This window comes from Triticum dicoccoides, chromosome 6A (assembly GCF_002162155.2).
Source record: "Triticum dicoccoides isolate Atlit2015 ecotype Zavitan chromosome 6A, WEW_v2.0, whole genome shotgun sequence".
Classification (NCBI taxonomy): Eukaryota; Viridiplantae; Streptophyta; class Magnoliopsida; order Poales; family Poaceae; genus Triticum; species Triticum dicoccoides.
Genome location: NC_041390.1, coordinates 629,437,766 through 629,453,798, shown reverse-complemented (window position 1 = coordinate 629,453,798; position 16,033 = coordinate 629,437,766). Strand labels below are relative to the sequence as shown.

The window sequence follows — 16,033 nt, the reverse complement described above, 5'->3', positions numbered from 1 at the left end:
CGCCAGGGGCCAGACGCCAGGGACCCCGGCGTCTGCTTCGTAACCCAGACGCCAGGGACCTTGGCGTCACCAGAAAAGGTCAGAAACGAAATTTTTTTCGGAACGAGGTCAAATCGGGATTTAGTTTGCCTTAAGGGTCAGAACAGTAATTTTGTCCACTACAACCAGTCTCAGTTTATGTGGTGCTTATGTATTCTAGGCATCAAGTTGGACTATCAATTTGAACAGTAAACTGTAGATTATGTGCCAAGGAAATTATACTACAGAATTCATAAAAAAAAGCTTCATAAAAGCAGTAACCACAACTGCATAAAGATCAACCAGGTAGGCAATCATGGCATTAGTAAGAAATCGGACTTACTGACTGACTAGCTACATCGATCTTGAACAAAGCTGGTATGAGCGAACAACTCGGTAAAGCAAAACTAATATGGCAATGCAGTTCACGGGGAATCATGGAAACAGAAATTGGTTAACAAATGAGAGGGGATACTTTCTGCCGGCAAATTGTTTCAGATGTCAACTTAAATTAACAGCGCACGCAGTTCGATTGACATGACCTACGTGCTTTTGTCTTATCTGTGGGGGCTAGCTGAGGTTAATTAACAATCTCGGGTTAAGAAAACTAGTACATGTGATTTATCATTCATGCAATTGCCTAGAGTAACAAAGAAGTCGAGTAGTTGCTTGGTTCTTTCCCAGCTCCAGATGTCAAAGGAGCTGTTGAGCGTTCGTACGTGCTGGATCAGTGCTTACTAACTATTTCCTCTATAAACTAATATAAGAAAGTTTATATCACTACTTTAGTAACGCTTTTATATTAGTTTACGGAGGGAGTAAGTTGTAGCACGGTAGCAATAGGGTATGAGAAACTCAAGCAACTACACGGAAGCCTGTTGGCTTCTTACTCTTTGTCAATAACAAGCATTCAATTAGTAGCGCGGTAGCCCACTCTATCTTAAAAAAGAGAGTACCATCTTATCAATAGAAAAGTACAGTCTTGGGGGTATTAAGAACTTAAGAACGCTCATGCATGCACAGATCTAGAGGTGTTAAGGCTGAGACAACCTTGCCTTGGCTGTAAAAATGACAATTCGCTGAAACTGCATTGCCCTGCTCACCACCGGCTAGGCCAGAGGGAGAGGTTGGGCAGAGGTGGGATGGCGGAGAGATTGAGGTGGAGAGGCATGTAGTGGTTGTGTGTAGGTAAAAATAACTTCCATGCAACGGGCTTGAGTAACATGAGTCGATGAGCATATGGTAAGATTTGTTAAGTTAGAAGGTTAAACTAAGTGATTAATACTAGTACCTCGCTTGAGTTAGCTTTAATGATGCATCATGATTAAGTAACCATTAATGATTAGGACGCCCGTCTTTCGGGTGAAGAGAGTTTTGTCCTCAGCAACATTGGATGGCGAGCGTTTGAACAAATGGGAGCGAAATTAACTATTGACTAGTACAAACTTGTACTCCTTCCGTTAAGTGTGTAACTCATCTTATGAAAATCCAATAATCCTAAAACACTTAGGCGCGGTGTATTAACTTCTACTCCCTCCGGTCCTTTTTACTCTGCATATTAGAATTCTCTGAAGTCAAACTTCATAAAGTTTGACCGTATTTATATGAAAAAATATCAACATCTGCCATGCTAAAGTATTATAATATGAAACATTAAGTCATAACACATCTAGTGGTATTAATTTCAGATTATGAATGTTGCCACTTTTTTCTACAAAGTTGGTCAAACTTTACGAGGCTTGACTTCAATCAAATCTTATATGCGAACTAAAAAGGACCGGAGGGAGTACATCATTTCTTGTTTCTTGACATATCAACCAATAAGAGATTTGGGGTGTGCATGCTTTTAATGTTGAGACTACGAAACATAACATACAGTGGTTAGTCATTGCATGCAATGCAATTAATTAGCAAATAAACACTAAGTTCTCTCGTTTTCTTCTCCTTCTTGGTCACGGTGCACAACCTAAAATGACTTATTCACCTAGACGGAGGGAGTAGTAGTGCTTAAATTTATTAATGAGCAACTTCATGCAGCTAATACATGTAGACCATCGATCAACATGTGCATAAGGTTAGCATCGTTAACAATGTAACATGGAGTTGATTTCTCGAGTACCTGATCTTGAGGCTCGGGGTAAATATCTATTTCTCATCTTAATTGGTTGTACTTGTCTATATCAGTGTGTCTTTGCACATTTTCTCTGTTTTTCTTTTCGAAATAAGGGGTTTTCGCCCAATTTTCATTTCTGAAAATTGATAAAACACACCAGCCATTATGTGTTCACCGAGATAAGATCTCCGCAGCATCCCACACATCCTAAACAAACACAGTTTATTTGTTGAAGACATTGAAATTTAGTTGGACTTGACAGTGAAAACCCATGATCTAGTTTTTGCTGATTGGATTTGACAACAGTGTTGCTGGCACGTCACTGATTTGTATGCTAGCTATGAAAAATAAGCGCACACTTTCTTCGGGTAAGAAAAACTAGTTTCCTGCAATTGGGCCAGAGTAACGTGAGTCGACGAACATGGTAAGTACTACTGGTAATGATGCTTGTCGACCTAAGGCTGGTTATAATGAAGGTAAGTTAGCTAGTAACATAGCGCATTACCAAACAAATTTGCTTATATGACATGTAGTTAATGAGAAAAGAGATGCCTGAAGTAACATAATATGTAACTGTAACGCAACAGAAAGAGAAATGAGTCTACAATCTAATAAATACAATCATCTAAGATACTATACTTCTATTTTAGGGCATCTTCAAGACGGACCCGTAAACCTTCCGCAACTGTTCGGGCCGCGATGTCCGGACCGCAAAAGTCATTCAACGCCGACCTGTATCGGACCAGGAAGCTGTCCGGACGTGATTTCTCCCACATACCGAAGACAAAGGTGGGGGAGGTTTGTGAGAGTCCGGACCGATTCCAACCCTGTTTCTGACCACCCCGGCCCACCAAAAACCCCTCCCTCTCCCACGCGCGCTCCTGCCCGGTGCCAGGTGCCCGCATTTTTGCCGTTGTAGAGCATGCCACTCCACATTGAAGACGGCTCAGGACGGACGCGACATCTCACCGCCTCCACCATTAAAGCGGCGCGTCGGCCGAGGGCGCCGCCCGCTGCACGCCTGACTGAACACGCCTCCTCGCTGCATTCATACGCCTCCATTAAACCCGCGTGGAATCGGGGAAACCTACTCCGGCCACACATCCGGTCTTGAGCGGGCCAACAAATACAACGCCGGACAAGCTCTTTTCATTCGCCCTCTATTTAAACAAGGCCAGATGCCAGTCAAGAATCGCAACCCTCCACCGATCCCATCCTCCTTCACCATTTTCTCCATTCTTCCGATGGCTTCCGGATAGCAGTTCTCCGACATACAAGCCGGCTGGGTGACCCATCGAGCCCGCCAGATACAAGCGAAGCAGCTCGCTGCGCTCCACCTCTCACGCCTGACCCAACGGAGCAAATCGACGCCCTAAGTTGCCGTGTGGTCCAGCAACTCACCGCTCCAGGCCAACTCGATTAGGAGTGGCGAGTTGCTCCACACCGCACGGCGGCACGGGCATCGCCGCATCCAGTTTCTGCGACCGTGCCATCCACTGTCAACGCACACGTAGGCGCGCCATGCACGCAAAGAAAGAAGAGGGCAGCACAGACGTGGACGAGATGGTGGCCCGCACGTCTGCGCGCGCTGCCATCATCAATGAGAAGTAGAACACGGGAGGCTGCCGCTTGGGTCCCAGGAAGGCCACCACCGGATACGCGGCCGGTTCTCCTTTACGTCAGACCATCCTGGGCACCCGCCTGAGCTCCACGGAAGGCCCTTTCCGCCCGCTAAAGCACCCTCATTTCCGCTCCGATGAGCAGCGCAGCCGGACATAGGGAAGATACGAGGGGAGAACATGCCTCCGGGACTCCCGACAGTCCGGCTATTCTGGGCTGCCGGACTTGGGGAAGACAAGCGGCGGCCCGCCATAGACTAGTGTAGTGTATCCGTGTCGTGGGAGTGGAGCTTCGCTCGACTGTACGTGCACATAGTTTTAGATTTTTAGTTAAAAATATGTCCAAAATGTAATGTTTTCCTTCGGTTTGTATGAAATCCGTCATGTTTGTACGAAATCCGGCCGTGTTTGCATGAATTTCACGCGGTGTTTGAGAAGGAGTTTAAAATGTATGCGGCTAGCGTTGAATGCCGACCTCCCGCATCTATATCCGCTGATTGGTCCACCTGTCCGCGTATGGATGCAGAAGGTTTTTTACGGGTTATCGTTGGAGATGCCCTTACTCACAACTATGAAGGTAGTAATATAGACTAGTGTCATATGAATGACACTAGTCTAAATTACTCCCCACTATGACTAGCCTAATACCTGGCTTGAGTAGATACCTAGTGACGTGACATGATTGAGCACTAGACGCCGCGTCTTTCGGGTCAAGAGAGTTTTGTGCTGAGCAACGCGGGGTGGCGTGCGTTTGAACAGATCTGATATAGATGGAGCATTGGATAGGACCAATTTGGTAGCAAGGCCAGCATCTAGCTTGGTACAGCTCATACAAGACCAGCATCTAGCTTTAGTTAATAATTTAGGGACAAGAGCACATCGGGACTATTGCTATCAGGCATGGGGTGTATTCAACTAGGCTAGCTATAAGGAAGGCTGAGGCGAAGCATCATTCAGCCCACACCACTTTCCCATCTACACACAGAAAACCACTGAGCGAACAGCCGGGACTAGAGCCAAGCCCAAGCATGGAGATGGTTCTGGTGAGCGCGGCGACGGGTGCACTGAAACCTGTCCTAGAGAAGTTGTTTGCCCTCATGGGTGACGAGTACAAGCGTTTTAAGGGTGTGCGTGGTGAGATTCAGTTCCTCATGGATGAGCTCACCGCCATGCATGCCTTTCTCCTCAAGATGTCTGAGGAGGAGGAACCTGATGAGCAAGATAAAGTGTGGATGACTGCGGTGCGGGAGCTCTCCTATGACATGGAGGACTCGATCGATGACTTCATGCAAGGTGTTGGCAACAAAGATTCAAAGCCAGATGGCTTCATAGAGAAGATCAAGAACTCACTTGGGAAGTTAGGGAAGATGAAGGCTCGTCGTAGGATTGGTAACGAGATCCATGATCTGAAAAAACAGATCATTGATGTCGCCGAGAGGAATGAAAGGTACAAGACCCGGCAGGCCATCTCCAACATAAAAAATGAAGTTGTTGACCCTAGAGCTCTTGTTATCTTTGAGCATGCCTCAAAGCTCATCGGAATGGATAGACCAAAGGCTGATCTAGCCAAACTGTTGAATAAGAAAAATGGATGGGTGTCATCGAAGGAGGAAGAGCCGCTGAAAATAGTTTCCATTGTTGGATCTGGAGGATTGGGCAAGACAACTCTTGCAAATCAAGTGTATCAAGAGCACAAAGAGGAATTCCAGTGTTGTGCTTTCCTATCCGTGTCACGGAGGCCAGACATGATGAACATCCTCAGAAATATTCTTAGTCAAGTCAGCAATCAATGTTACGATGACACCAAAGCAGGGAGCATACAACAAGTCATCAGCAACATCACAGAATTCCTTGCGGACAAAAGGTATTCAGTTTCCTTTTACATGTTATCTTTGTATTCAATTGAGATGCTATTTAGTCCCTCCTGGTTTATAGGGCTCATCTAAAAAATATATTTTTCTGCTACAGTATTAATCTTATTACAATCGCATGTTTAGATTTTTAATGTGCATTAAATCACTGCATGCAAGGACTAAACGAAAAACTCATCAATTAATGTAGAAGTTCTTGCTAATTTAGTTGTAATGCATGCATGCATTGTAATTAATGCATCACAACATTTTGAGAAAAATGAGAATACTAATAAATACTTTTGCAAACTATAAAATTTATTCCATCACTTATCATTTATCTTGGTTTGGGAGATTTTCAAATTCACTCATATAAACTGAAAGGGAGGGAGTAGATAAGTTGTATGACAATCATACGAACAATGCCATGGTTTCTCAATTGATGGTGTATGTTGTTAAGGCATCTTCAATGCAGACTCTCAAACTGCCCGCATCTTTCTTAACCACGCAGTCCAGACGTGTTTTGTCATCTAAATTAGTAGTTATGTATCCATCCGATGGGCGGTCTGGACGTCATTTTTCCCGTAAACCGGAATCAAACTTGCGGCTCTAGTTTTGCCAACGTGAGATGGCAGTTCTGCGCCGTTCCTGCTCGAGCACCACGACGGCTCTAGTTCAAGAAGGCCTTCGTCAGGATGCACGGGACCAAGTGCACCGGCAGCCAGCCCGCTGCTCCCTCCCCTTGGCAGATCAGTGGGGCTGGGCAATACAGTGTGTCGGCGTGGTGGCGTGCGTCCGGTGAGCATCTCCGGGCATGCGCAGTTGACCACGAGAGCCAGTCTGTGGACCGAGCGCTAATCTAAGGCACGGCCATCTGCTTGACGTCAACAATAGCCGTCGACAGTATTCGGGGCTTTTGTCGTGAGTCTAGTTCGTGAATATAATAGCTCATTTAATCCCCATTTAATGTCATGCAGCCTCCTATAGCCTCTTTTTAGTCCCACAAATATATAGCCTCCTATAGCCTCTTTCAAATACTCCCAAAGCTTTCCATTATAATCACGAATAGATGCTTAGCCTAGTTGGTAACTGTAGGTGCTCCTAGTATAGGAGGTCCTGAGTTTGATTCTCCACCTTGCCTACTAAATTTGTCTTCATTTTGCTGTAGTAGGCCCACTTGCCTGCCTGATGGCCCACAAGGGTAGCACGCGGCAACTACCTGGCCCAATACGGAAATCTTTTATGTTTTTATAGGATAAGAAAATTAGTACCACCTCGAATTTTAAAAGTTCTCAAAAAATATAATATGGGTGAACGGATGAAAAAAATCAGAGAAGCACAACTTGCTTTATTAGTAATAAGGTATAGATATAGATTGATGGGGGCTGGCCGCGATTTTCACCTCTTCTAACGCTGTCGACCGTTACGCCCAAAACCGGGCCTCACCTATCTCAAGCGCGCTTAAACATTTTAAGCCGTCGATAGGTGTTTTTGCAAAAAATAAGAGGCTGATCAGTTAGTGGTTTTTGTTCCAATTCTGTAAATCCGTGTTTCCTGCAAATCTAACACATTATGTGATGGTTCTACAATTAACTCTATCCAAATCGACAGCCTGAGAGCATCTTTAGTAGATCCGCTATATTCCCAACCTGGAAAACCAGTTTAGGGTACCCTCGAAAATGGTTTTTCGGGTTGCAATCTTGTCCGGCGGAACAAATAGGCTATATTGGTACTGGAAAATTCAAATAACAAGTTCGCGCTAGAAATTGTTCATCGGCGATCATAACGAACACAATTCATCGTAAACAAAGACGATAATTCATCTAAAAAATTTGGATGGCGTACTAGTGATAGGCTTCTTATAGTATTTAGAGCAGTCATGGACTAATGGTACATCCTTCCTATGTTGGCTTGTCTTGATGCTTTTGTCTTCCCCACTTTTCAGGGAGACCATTATTTGATGGCAATGATAAATGAGATATTAAGTTAATTAGGCTATATCCATCCAGTGATGGGCTATAACAAATGCTTTAATTATACTCCCTCTATACACTAATAAGACGTTTTTGTAGTTGAGGGAGTACATAAGAACGAAAACGCCGGTCTTTATATAAGAAAGACTAAAATGGCAAGCAAACGATTTGCGACAATCATAAGCTCATCTCATTTTCTCTACAATTCGGATGGTTTTATGCTTACAGTTTGTAGAGTTTTTAAGGGAAACAAGCCACCAACAACAGCAAGAGAGAGTTGCCCCTCCTCACCATGGTTCTCAACTTTGAAGTATACACACCTCTCTGATTTGGTGTCGGTTTTCCAAACACGCGCGCGCGCGCGCACACACACACACACCGAGTAGCAGGCCATCAGTAACAAACTCAAGACGACTGACTGATAAAGCTAGTACTACAAAACGAATAACTTGGGCAAGGAAAACTAACACTGCAACGTACACAGATCTAGAGGGGTTCACGTGGAATCAACTTGGGCAAATGCGAGGGCATACCTTCTATGTCGGCAAATGGCCGCTTTCAGATCTACTTTGGATCCATCCTCTTCCACTTTAGTTAGTATGTTTTATTCTTGTGTTAGACTATGTCAATTTACTTTTTGAGACTTTTGAATTTCTTTCCGTGGATTGTGTGCATCGTGCTATGCAGTTGGATATAACATGTTTTGTTGTATTTTTATTCCTGAACAGAAGAAAGGTAGTAAAGGATGGACCTAGAATGCTGCATTAGATATCTCGCAAAAAAAAAAGAATGTTGCATTAGATGAAACCTGACACATTACATCTTACAACAGAACCAATTAAAAACAAAAATAACAACCCAATCCTAAATACACAGAGAACCCTAAAACACAAAGATAGATTGCAATCCAGTCTCCTAAAAAAGCTTCAGTCTACTGTCACCGGGTATGAACCACTTGGAGCAATGTACTCGCCACCTAAAGTTGGAGACGCAAAGGCCAAGCCCAAATGTTTTCCATTTGGCACTCGAGCTAGGAGGAAAGAGCGGATACAGTCTCGTCCGACACCATACGACCATCGGCCATCCAATTTTTTTATAGATAAAGGGCGATTCTAATTATTCAAAAAAATGTAGCATCAAGCGGATAAAGAACATTATGAGTAACAACCGCCCTCTGCATAGTTCAGATGCACACATTCAAACATCAATAGTCTGACAAAAAAAGATTAAAAACCAACATATCAGCTACAATAAAGTCATATAGGACCGACACTATGTCTATGTCGAAAGAGGAGGTGGACCGGTCCGGAGATTATGTTGCCACCCATATTGAGCAAAAACCTCCCTGGCAACCCGCTATCTCCCCATAAGGACTTGAGACTTAGCATGCACCGTAGCTTTACTATACTCATTGTCGTGGATGAGCGCCGGGACCAAACTGTCGCATCCGCTCGCGGGAGATCTTTGGCTGCCTTGACCATGTCTCCTCGAGCACATGGAAGGGAAGCAAGAATGTGAAGAAAACCTCCGGATGCTGGATCCAAGTGAGCTTATTCAGACAAGAGCAGGCGATGACACCCTCTCCACCTGGGTCTCCGAGCATAGGAGCAACGCACGCAGGAGAACCGCCACCGCTAGCCACCGATGCAACCCGCCTGCTTTCGTAGCATTTTTCTGCCCTGCATAGTGCCACACCTTCTTAAGGGAACTCTAAATCTAGGCCTACTATTTGCACAAGATCGCCCGCTCTTCTCCCAAACATATTCTAGGCGGCAACGCCAATAAAGTTGGCTGACAGGAGTCGACTGTCAAGAGGCAAGACCAAGTGTGAGAGAATGAAGGGTTAGGAAGGAGTCTTGTTGTATATATTTGCTGGGACATTTGAGTCAATAAAAGTTCTCATGAATAAGGGGAAAATGTATTAACATATCCATTTGAATCCTACATGATTGAGAAAACAATAGGATTTTACAACAAATAGTGTTGGACAACATATAAAAACAAAGGAAAAGTTTTATGCTTACATTGTTTTTTCTCCAAGTAGAGTGCGAAGGAATACTTAGGAAAAATCCTCAGGTCCCATAGGAAAAAAATCTAAGCATCCAAAATCTGACAAAATGCTATCAAATTTCTTAAAATCAAAGGGGCCCTTAGTTTAACTTCCCTAAGATTATGCATAGTTAAATATTATGAAATTTCCCTTTCGAGTCATCCGATATCTCACTCAAATTTCACTCTCTCAAAAGAAATCTCATTCGAAATAAGGAGTGCCTTCCATTTTCGCTGAAAGAAATGAAACAAATCTAGTATTTATTCCCCGGCATCAGTAATTTGTCGATCTTGAACAAAGCTACGACGTCGTAGGTCTTGAAGAACAAAGCTACTCCATCCATTTGGATTTATTTGATCCCTACATATCTTGTGTCAGACTTAGACCATCTATATTACAAATAACTAAATATAAAGTACATGCTACAAAAAGTACACTCTCGGATTTGTATTTGAAAGAAGTTTTCCATGATATACTTTTTGTGTTATACAATTTATAATTTTTGTAGTTCAATTTATAAGTCAAATTTTGTTCCAAAATAAGAGGGACCTGATAAACCGGGGCGGGGGAGTAGCTGGCCAGTGCAAAAACGAATACCTCGGGAACAAAAAACTAATACACCTAGTTAGACTGTCAGAGGCACAGCTCATGCGCAGATCTAGAGGAGTTAACATGGAGTGCAGACAACCTGTTAGTTAAACTAATCAAAGAGGAGTACTACTGTATTGTCAAAAATGTACTAATATATACCTCGTGTCGACAAATTGTTTCAGATCTCTGTACGCACGCCTGCACATTCCGATGCATTTTGAACATAAATTAACGAGCACAGAGACATCACACACTTTTCGACATTGAGCAACGCAGTTTTTTTGTTTCTTCCTCGTCGGGGTTAGCATCTATCTAAGGTTAATTAACAGAGCCTCTCCGGTGGAGCAACGGTGCGATGCACATGGTGGTACTACATGGAAAGCACGTTATTTAGTTACAATGAACCGATGCTAAGCCTAGTGACAGTGCAACTGGCCGGAAGTATTAAGGCTGAGGTGGGGAGCACCCATTCGACCTACGCTGCTGCCACAACTCATCCTCCCTCACACAAAATTAACTTAGCTAGCTACCACACTCACAAGCTCTCAACCATGGAGGCCGCTCTGGTGAGTGCAGTGACGGGGGCCCTGAAACCCGTCCTGGAGAAGCTGGCTACTTTGCTGGGAGACGAGTACAAGCGTCTCAAGGGGGTGCATGGCGAGATCAAGTTCCTCACGGACGAGCTCGCCGCCATGCATGCCTTTCTCGTGAAGATGTCAGAGGAGGGGGATCCTGATGTGCAGGATAAGGTGTGGATGACGGCGGTGAGGGAGCTCTCATATGACATGGAGGACTCTATCGATGACTTCATGCAAGGTGCCGACCAGAAAGATGCAAAGCCAGATGGTTTCATAGAGAAGATCAAGTCCTCGCTAGGGAAGTTGGGAAAGATGAAGACTCATCATCGGATTGGCAAGGAGATTCAAGGTTTGAAGAAACAAATCATTGAGGTGGGCCAGAGGAATGCAAGGTACAAGAACCGTGAGGATTTCTCTAGCACCAGAAATGCAACTGTTGACCCCAGAGCGCTTGCTATCTTTGAGCATGCCTCAAAACTCATCGGAATTGATGAACCGAAGTGTGAGATAATAAAAATGTTGACACAAGATGATGGAGTTGCTTCAACCCAACACCAAATAAAGATGGTCTCTATTGTTGGAGCTGGAAGTATGGGCAAGACAACCCTTGCAAACCAAGTGTATCAGGAGCTCAAAGGGCAATTTGAGTGTCACAATTTCTTATCCGTGTCAAGAAATCCAGACATGATGTGTATCTTGAGGACTATTCTTAGTGAAGTTACTGGTCAAAAATATGGTGACACTAAATCAGGGAGTATACAACAAGTCATCAGCAAGATCAATGATTTCCTAGCAGATGGTACAACTTCTACCCATGTCTAGTCGTCCTCCTTCAATGTATAATTAGAAAGTTATTTGACATGGAAAACATACTAGTAAACTTGTTTTTGATATAGTTCTTCATGTATATAGTTAATATATCCCAAATGATTAAAAGTGTAGCTGCACTTTTTTGGCCTAGAGCGCAGTACCGCAACACGCGACTTGGGGCAGCTGTTTGGGCATGTGGTCTGGAGAAGCACATGCGCAGGGGCCGACCCATGAATGAAACAAGACGCGTTATGTACACAGGCACTGCCGACCTATGCCTGTTATACATTTGTTTACATTGTCAAAACTTCCAAGAAGTCATAACTTTTTAACCCAACATCTGAATTAAGATATGTTTCACCAGTAGGTTTCTCAGGATGAGCTCTTCGAAACTAGATCTGACATGGGTATGTTTTGATGAACTTTTTTCTATGCAACTATTGTTTTCCAGGAACGAACTTTAGTGTTTCGAAAACCAAAATTAGTGCTCTGTCTGCTAACTTCCTGTTAGTTGGAAACGTTACACACGGACGGCTAGGAAGTTGGTCCGTGCAAGACTAAATTGCACATCTCACTGGTAGGATAGTTGACATGGGGTTCCTGCAGCGGAAACTATACATCAACTGCGAGGCAGTTGGCCGGGCCAGGAGACGAAGTCGCACGTCTGACTCAGAGGGTAATTGATGCAGTGTGCAAATAGTGAAAAGTACACGTCCACAAGTAGGAGGGGAGTCCTACATTGACTGCTAGATAGTTGGCCGGGGCAGCTGACTAAGTCGTACATCTCACTGATAGGGTTGGTGGGGTTGGATGCCAACAATGAAATTGCATATCCATGGGTAGGAGGGAAGTTACGCATGAACTAATAGGCAGTTGTGTGGAGCAGCACGCTGAGTCGCACGTAATAAGAAGTTCGTTAACGTGATTGTTAAATTACAACCTCACATGAAGTTGGTTCACGCAACACTGAATTTGCATTCTGTGGTACTAAAGTTGCACCATGTAGCACCAAATTTGGCATTGAAAAACCTCAACGATACATATAAAAATGGGGCCTACTTTCGAAGAGCTTGTTCTGGGGATTCCAAGTGAAAACGGATCTGAATTCTCCCACGCGATTTGGAAGCTATGAATTTTCAGATTTTCGAAAACCCAAATTTAAGGCACAAGAAAACAAATGCATTACTGTAGGGATCATGTGGACGTATAGCACATGAAGAGGGACCAGGTGGCGTGATTGGTTTGGCATATCCCTTCTTGGTTGGTAGGCTTTCCCTTTTTGACCGTGTGCCACGAACTGCTAGATGCGTTCTTGATATATTTTATTGAAAATCATGTCTTGATCTATGTCTTGTTTTGATGATGCATGCTTCTCAAAATAACTAGGGTATATGATTATTTTTGGTCATCATCCATTCTATTTAAGTTTCTCATTGTCATTCTGAGTACGTAATGTGCTAGACTAAGAGAAACTTTAGCAGAGTCATCATATCGGCACTATGGCCATAATAACCGCTACTATGGCGATTTTGGCATAAAAAGGCACTCTAGTAGATTTGGCATCTTATAAGAGATTGACGTAATTTATTGAGCTCCCTCCATATCTGGCTTCCCAGTCGCCATATATGCCGTCTTGGGTTGCCTTTCGGAGCACACTCTATATGGACATTGCATGTAGATTGCACATGGCATGAAAAAAAAACTCTGGGCCTCCTACCTCATGCGGGATGGCAAGGACGTTCACGAAAAAGGGATGTCCATTAACAACTGGGTCCCATGATTATGGAGGCACCAAACATGGTGACTATGGAGTGTGCTCCATATGTGGTACGGAGGATGCCAATATGGTGACTTTGCTAGAGATGCTCTACCACCGACATAATGAATTAAGTCTGTGATAGCATTTTTTTTTGCGGGGTTAGTCTGTAATAGCATTTTAACATTTATGTTGGCTTTCTTGTTCCAAGTATGATACGTTGTCAAAGAATATATGTTTTTCTCTTTATATCTAAGCTTTCTATTATCCCTCTTAATTCTATGAGCAGGTACTTGATTGTTGTTGACGATATATGGAAGGAGGAGTCATGGGATGTTCTGAAGTGTGCATTCCCTTCAAGCAATTATGGCAGTAAAATAATCACTACTACTCGCATCAGCAATGTTGCTCATTCGTGCCATTCATCTTTCCGAGGCCATATTTATAATATAAAACCTCTTAATATGGTACACTCGAGACAATTATTCTATGGAAGACTATTCAACTCCAAAGAAAACTGCCCTGCATATCTTGAAGAAGTTTCTGACCAGATCTTGGCAAAATGTGATGGTTTACCTCTGGCAATCATTGCTATATCTGGTTTGCTGGCTAACACTGAACAAACAGAGCATCATTGGAATCAAGTAAAAGCTTCAATTGGATGTGCACTTGAAAGGAACTCAAGTGTCCAAAGAATGATAAAGATATTGTCACTTAGTTACTTTGATCTGCCTATTCATCTAAAAACTTGTCTTTTATATCTCAGTATATTTCCAGAGGATTCTGTTATTGAGAAAAAGGGCCTGATAAGGAGATGGATTGGTGAAGGATTCATTCATAAAGAAGGCAGGTATACAACATATGAGTTAGGAGAGAAGTATTTCAATGAGCTCATCAATAGAAGTTTGATCCAACCGGTGGAAATGACCAGATATGGCAATGTGTGGAGTTGTCGAGTACATGACACAATTCTTGATTTCATCATATTCAAGTCCATTGAAGAAAACTTTGTTACATTAGTTGGTGTTCCTAATCTAACCGTTGGGACACAAAACAAAGTCCGGCGGCTCGCTATACAAGTGAAAGACAGAGAAGATTATTTTGTTCTAAGCGGCATTGTATTGTCTCATGTCCGATCATTTAGTTTATTTCGGGGTCTTGTGGAAATCCCTTCTCTCAATGAGTTCAAGCATTTGCGTGTTCTGGTCCTTAGAGATTGCAGTCAAATGGAAAACCATCATCTTGTGAATATAGTGGGGTTATTTCAGTTGAGGTACCTTGACCTTAGAGAAACAGACATAAGTGAGCTCCCAGAACAGATCGGACATTTACAGTGCTTAGAGATTCTAGACCTAAGATGGTGCGGGCTACATGAACTGCCTGCAAGTATTGTTAATCTAGAAAGGCTGGTGAACCTAATGGTTTGCAGTAAGGTTAAATTTCCTGCTGGAATTTTGAAGATGCAATCACTGGAGAGGTTGGGTGAGGTTGGGGTCTTCAAGGAGCCATTAAACCTCCTGCAAGAAGTTGGTCAGCTCAAGAATCTGAAGAAGTTGAAACTCTGTTTTGAATTTGATCATCACACTCAACATGCAGTTGCAAGTAAGGAGTGCAAGAAAGCCGTTGCATCTTGCCTTGATAAGCTAGTCAGTCAGAACCTTCGTTTTCTTGAAGTTGAGTTTGCGGGCGACTTGTTAGAGGGACAATTCTTCTCTACTCTGCTCAGTCTTGAACAACTTTTGACTTATGCGTCATGGATCCCGCAAGTTCCGAAATGGATGGGCTCCCTTGTCAACCTGCGGAAGTTACGACTTGAGGTGACGAGACTAGAGCAAGAAGATCTGTGCATCCTTGGAGCCTTACCTGCTCTGCTCATTCTGGATCTGTGCCGAACATGGGTGAATGAAGGCACAAGGGTCAGAATTGGTGGAGAAGTTGGATTCCAATGCTTGAAACAGTTTGTTTATGATACGGGTGTTAATTTCGGGGTGGATCTGATGTTTGCAGTAGGATCCATGTCCAATTTAGAAAAACTCTATCTTTCTTTTCTCGCGATTAAAGGCGAGTCTTTTGATTTCGGGATTGAAAACCTCCCCCGCCTTATTACTATCAGGTGCAATGCATGTAGCGAGATTGGGGCCGATGTGGACTTAAAGGCTGCCATGGAGAGAGCAGCCAGGATGAATCCCAACCATCCTACTATACTCTATGATGGAGAGTATGATGCAGTGGTATGCCTCAACATTTATCTCTCTCCCAATTCAGTTGCCTCATCTCCCCAAGTTGTCTGTCTTTATAATTTGCTATATTTTGCAGGGCTCATCAAGGCATTGCTGAAATCGCTTCAGTCAATCTATTGCGGTGAATGTATCCAAGTTCTGCCTGGCAAGTCGTTTCAGTTACTGGTTTTCTACCAGGGACAAACTACCACTGAGGTACTTGGCCAATTTTATCTCAATCTGGCTTATTACTATACTACGAGTTGTGTCCTAGATAACCGTTACTTCAGAATATATATTTGTTTGCTGACCCCTCATGTACTTAAACTAGTTACTGGCCATTTACAACTTATTTAGGACGATGTTATTATTCATTTCTTTACCCCCCTTTTAGTAGTCATTTTTTTCAACAAGTTATTCGGCAAAGAAATTTTCCTCGACAAGTTTGCTGGTGTT

At 43.3% G+C, this 16,033-nt stretch overlaps 2 protein-coding genes across 2 annotated transcripts; both read left to right on the top strand.

Annotated features, from left to right (window-relative positions):
- The first annotated feature begins 4,731 nt into the window (after positions 1-4,731).
- Positions 4,732-5,755, top strand: LOC119316195 (disease resistance protein Pik-2-like). Its single transcript, XM_037590521.1, has 2 exons — positions 4,732-5,614; positions 5,719-5,755. Exons 1-2 carry the CDS (start codon positions 4,779-4,781, stop codon positions 5,753-5,755), a joined length of 873 nt encoding a protein of 290 aa, XP_037446418.1. The 5' UTR covers positions 4,732-4,778.
- A 5,000-nt stretch (positions 5,756-10,755) lies between these two features.
- LOC119316194 (disease resistance protein RGA5-like) lies at positions 10,756-15,695 on the top strand. The gene is made up of 3 exons (XM_037590520.1): positions 10,756-11,589; positions 13,642-15,589; positions 15,675-15,695. The coding sequence occupies exons 1-3, from the start codon at positions 10,766-10,768 to the stop codon at positions 15,693-15,695; spliced, it is 2,793 nt and encodes a 930-aa protein (XP_037446417.1). The 5' UTR covers positions 10,756-10,765.
- Positions 15,696-16,033: the final 338 nt, after the last annotated feature.

Excerpts from the sequence above, each read along its gene's own strand:
- LOC119316195 (XM_037590521.1), top strand. The coding sequence starts at position 4,779 with ATGGAGATGGTTCTGGTGAGCGCGGCGACGGGTGCACTGAAACCTGTC. Across the intron at positions 5,615-5,718 it reads GAATTCCTTGCGGACAAAAG|TATTAATCTTATTACAATCG; the intron begins GTATTCAGTTTC and ends TTTCTGCTACAG.
- LOC119316194 (XM_037590520.1), top strand. The coding sequence starts at position 10,766 with ATGGAGGCCGCTCTGGTGAGTGCAGTGACGGGGGCCCTGAAACCCGTC. Across the intron at positions 11,590-13,641 it reads ATCAATGATTTCCTAGCAGA|GAGCAGGTACTTGATTGTTG; the intron begins TGGTACAACTTC and ends TCTTAATTCTAT. Across the intron at positions 15,590-15,674 it reads ATGGAGAGTATGATGCAGTG|GGCTCATCAAGGCATTGCTG; the intron begins GTATGCCTCAAC and ends TATATTTTGCAG.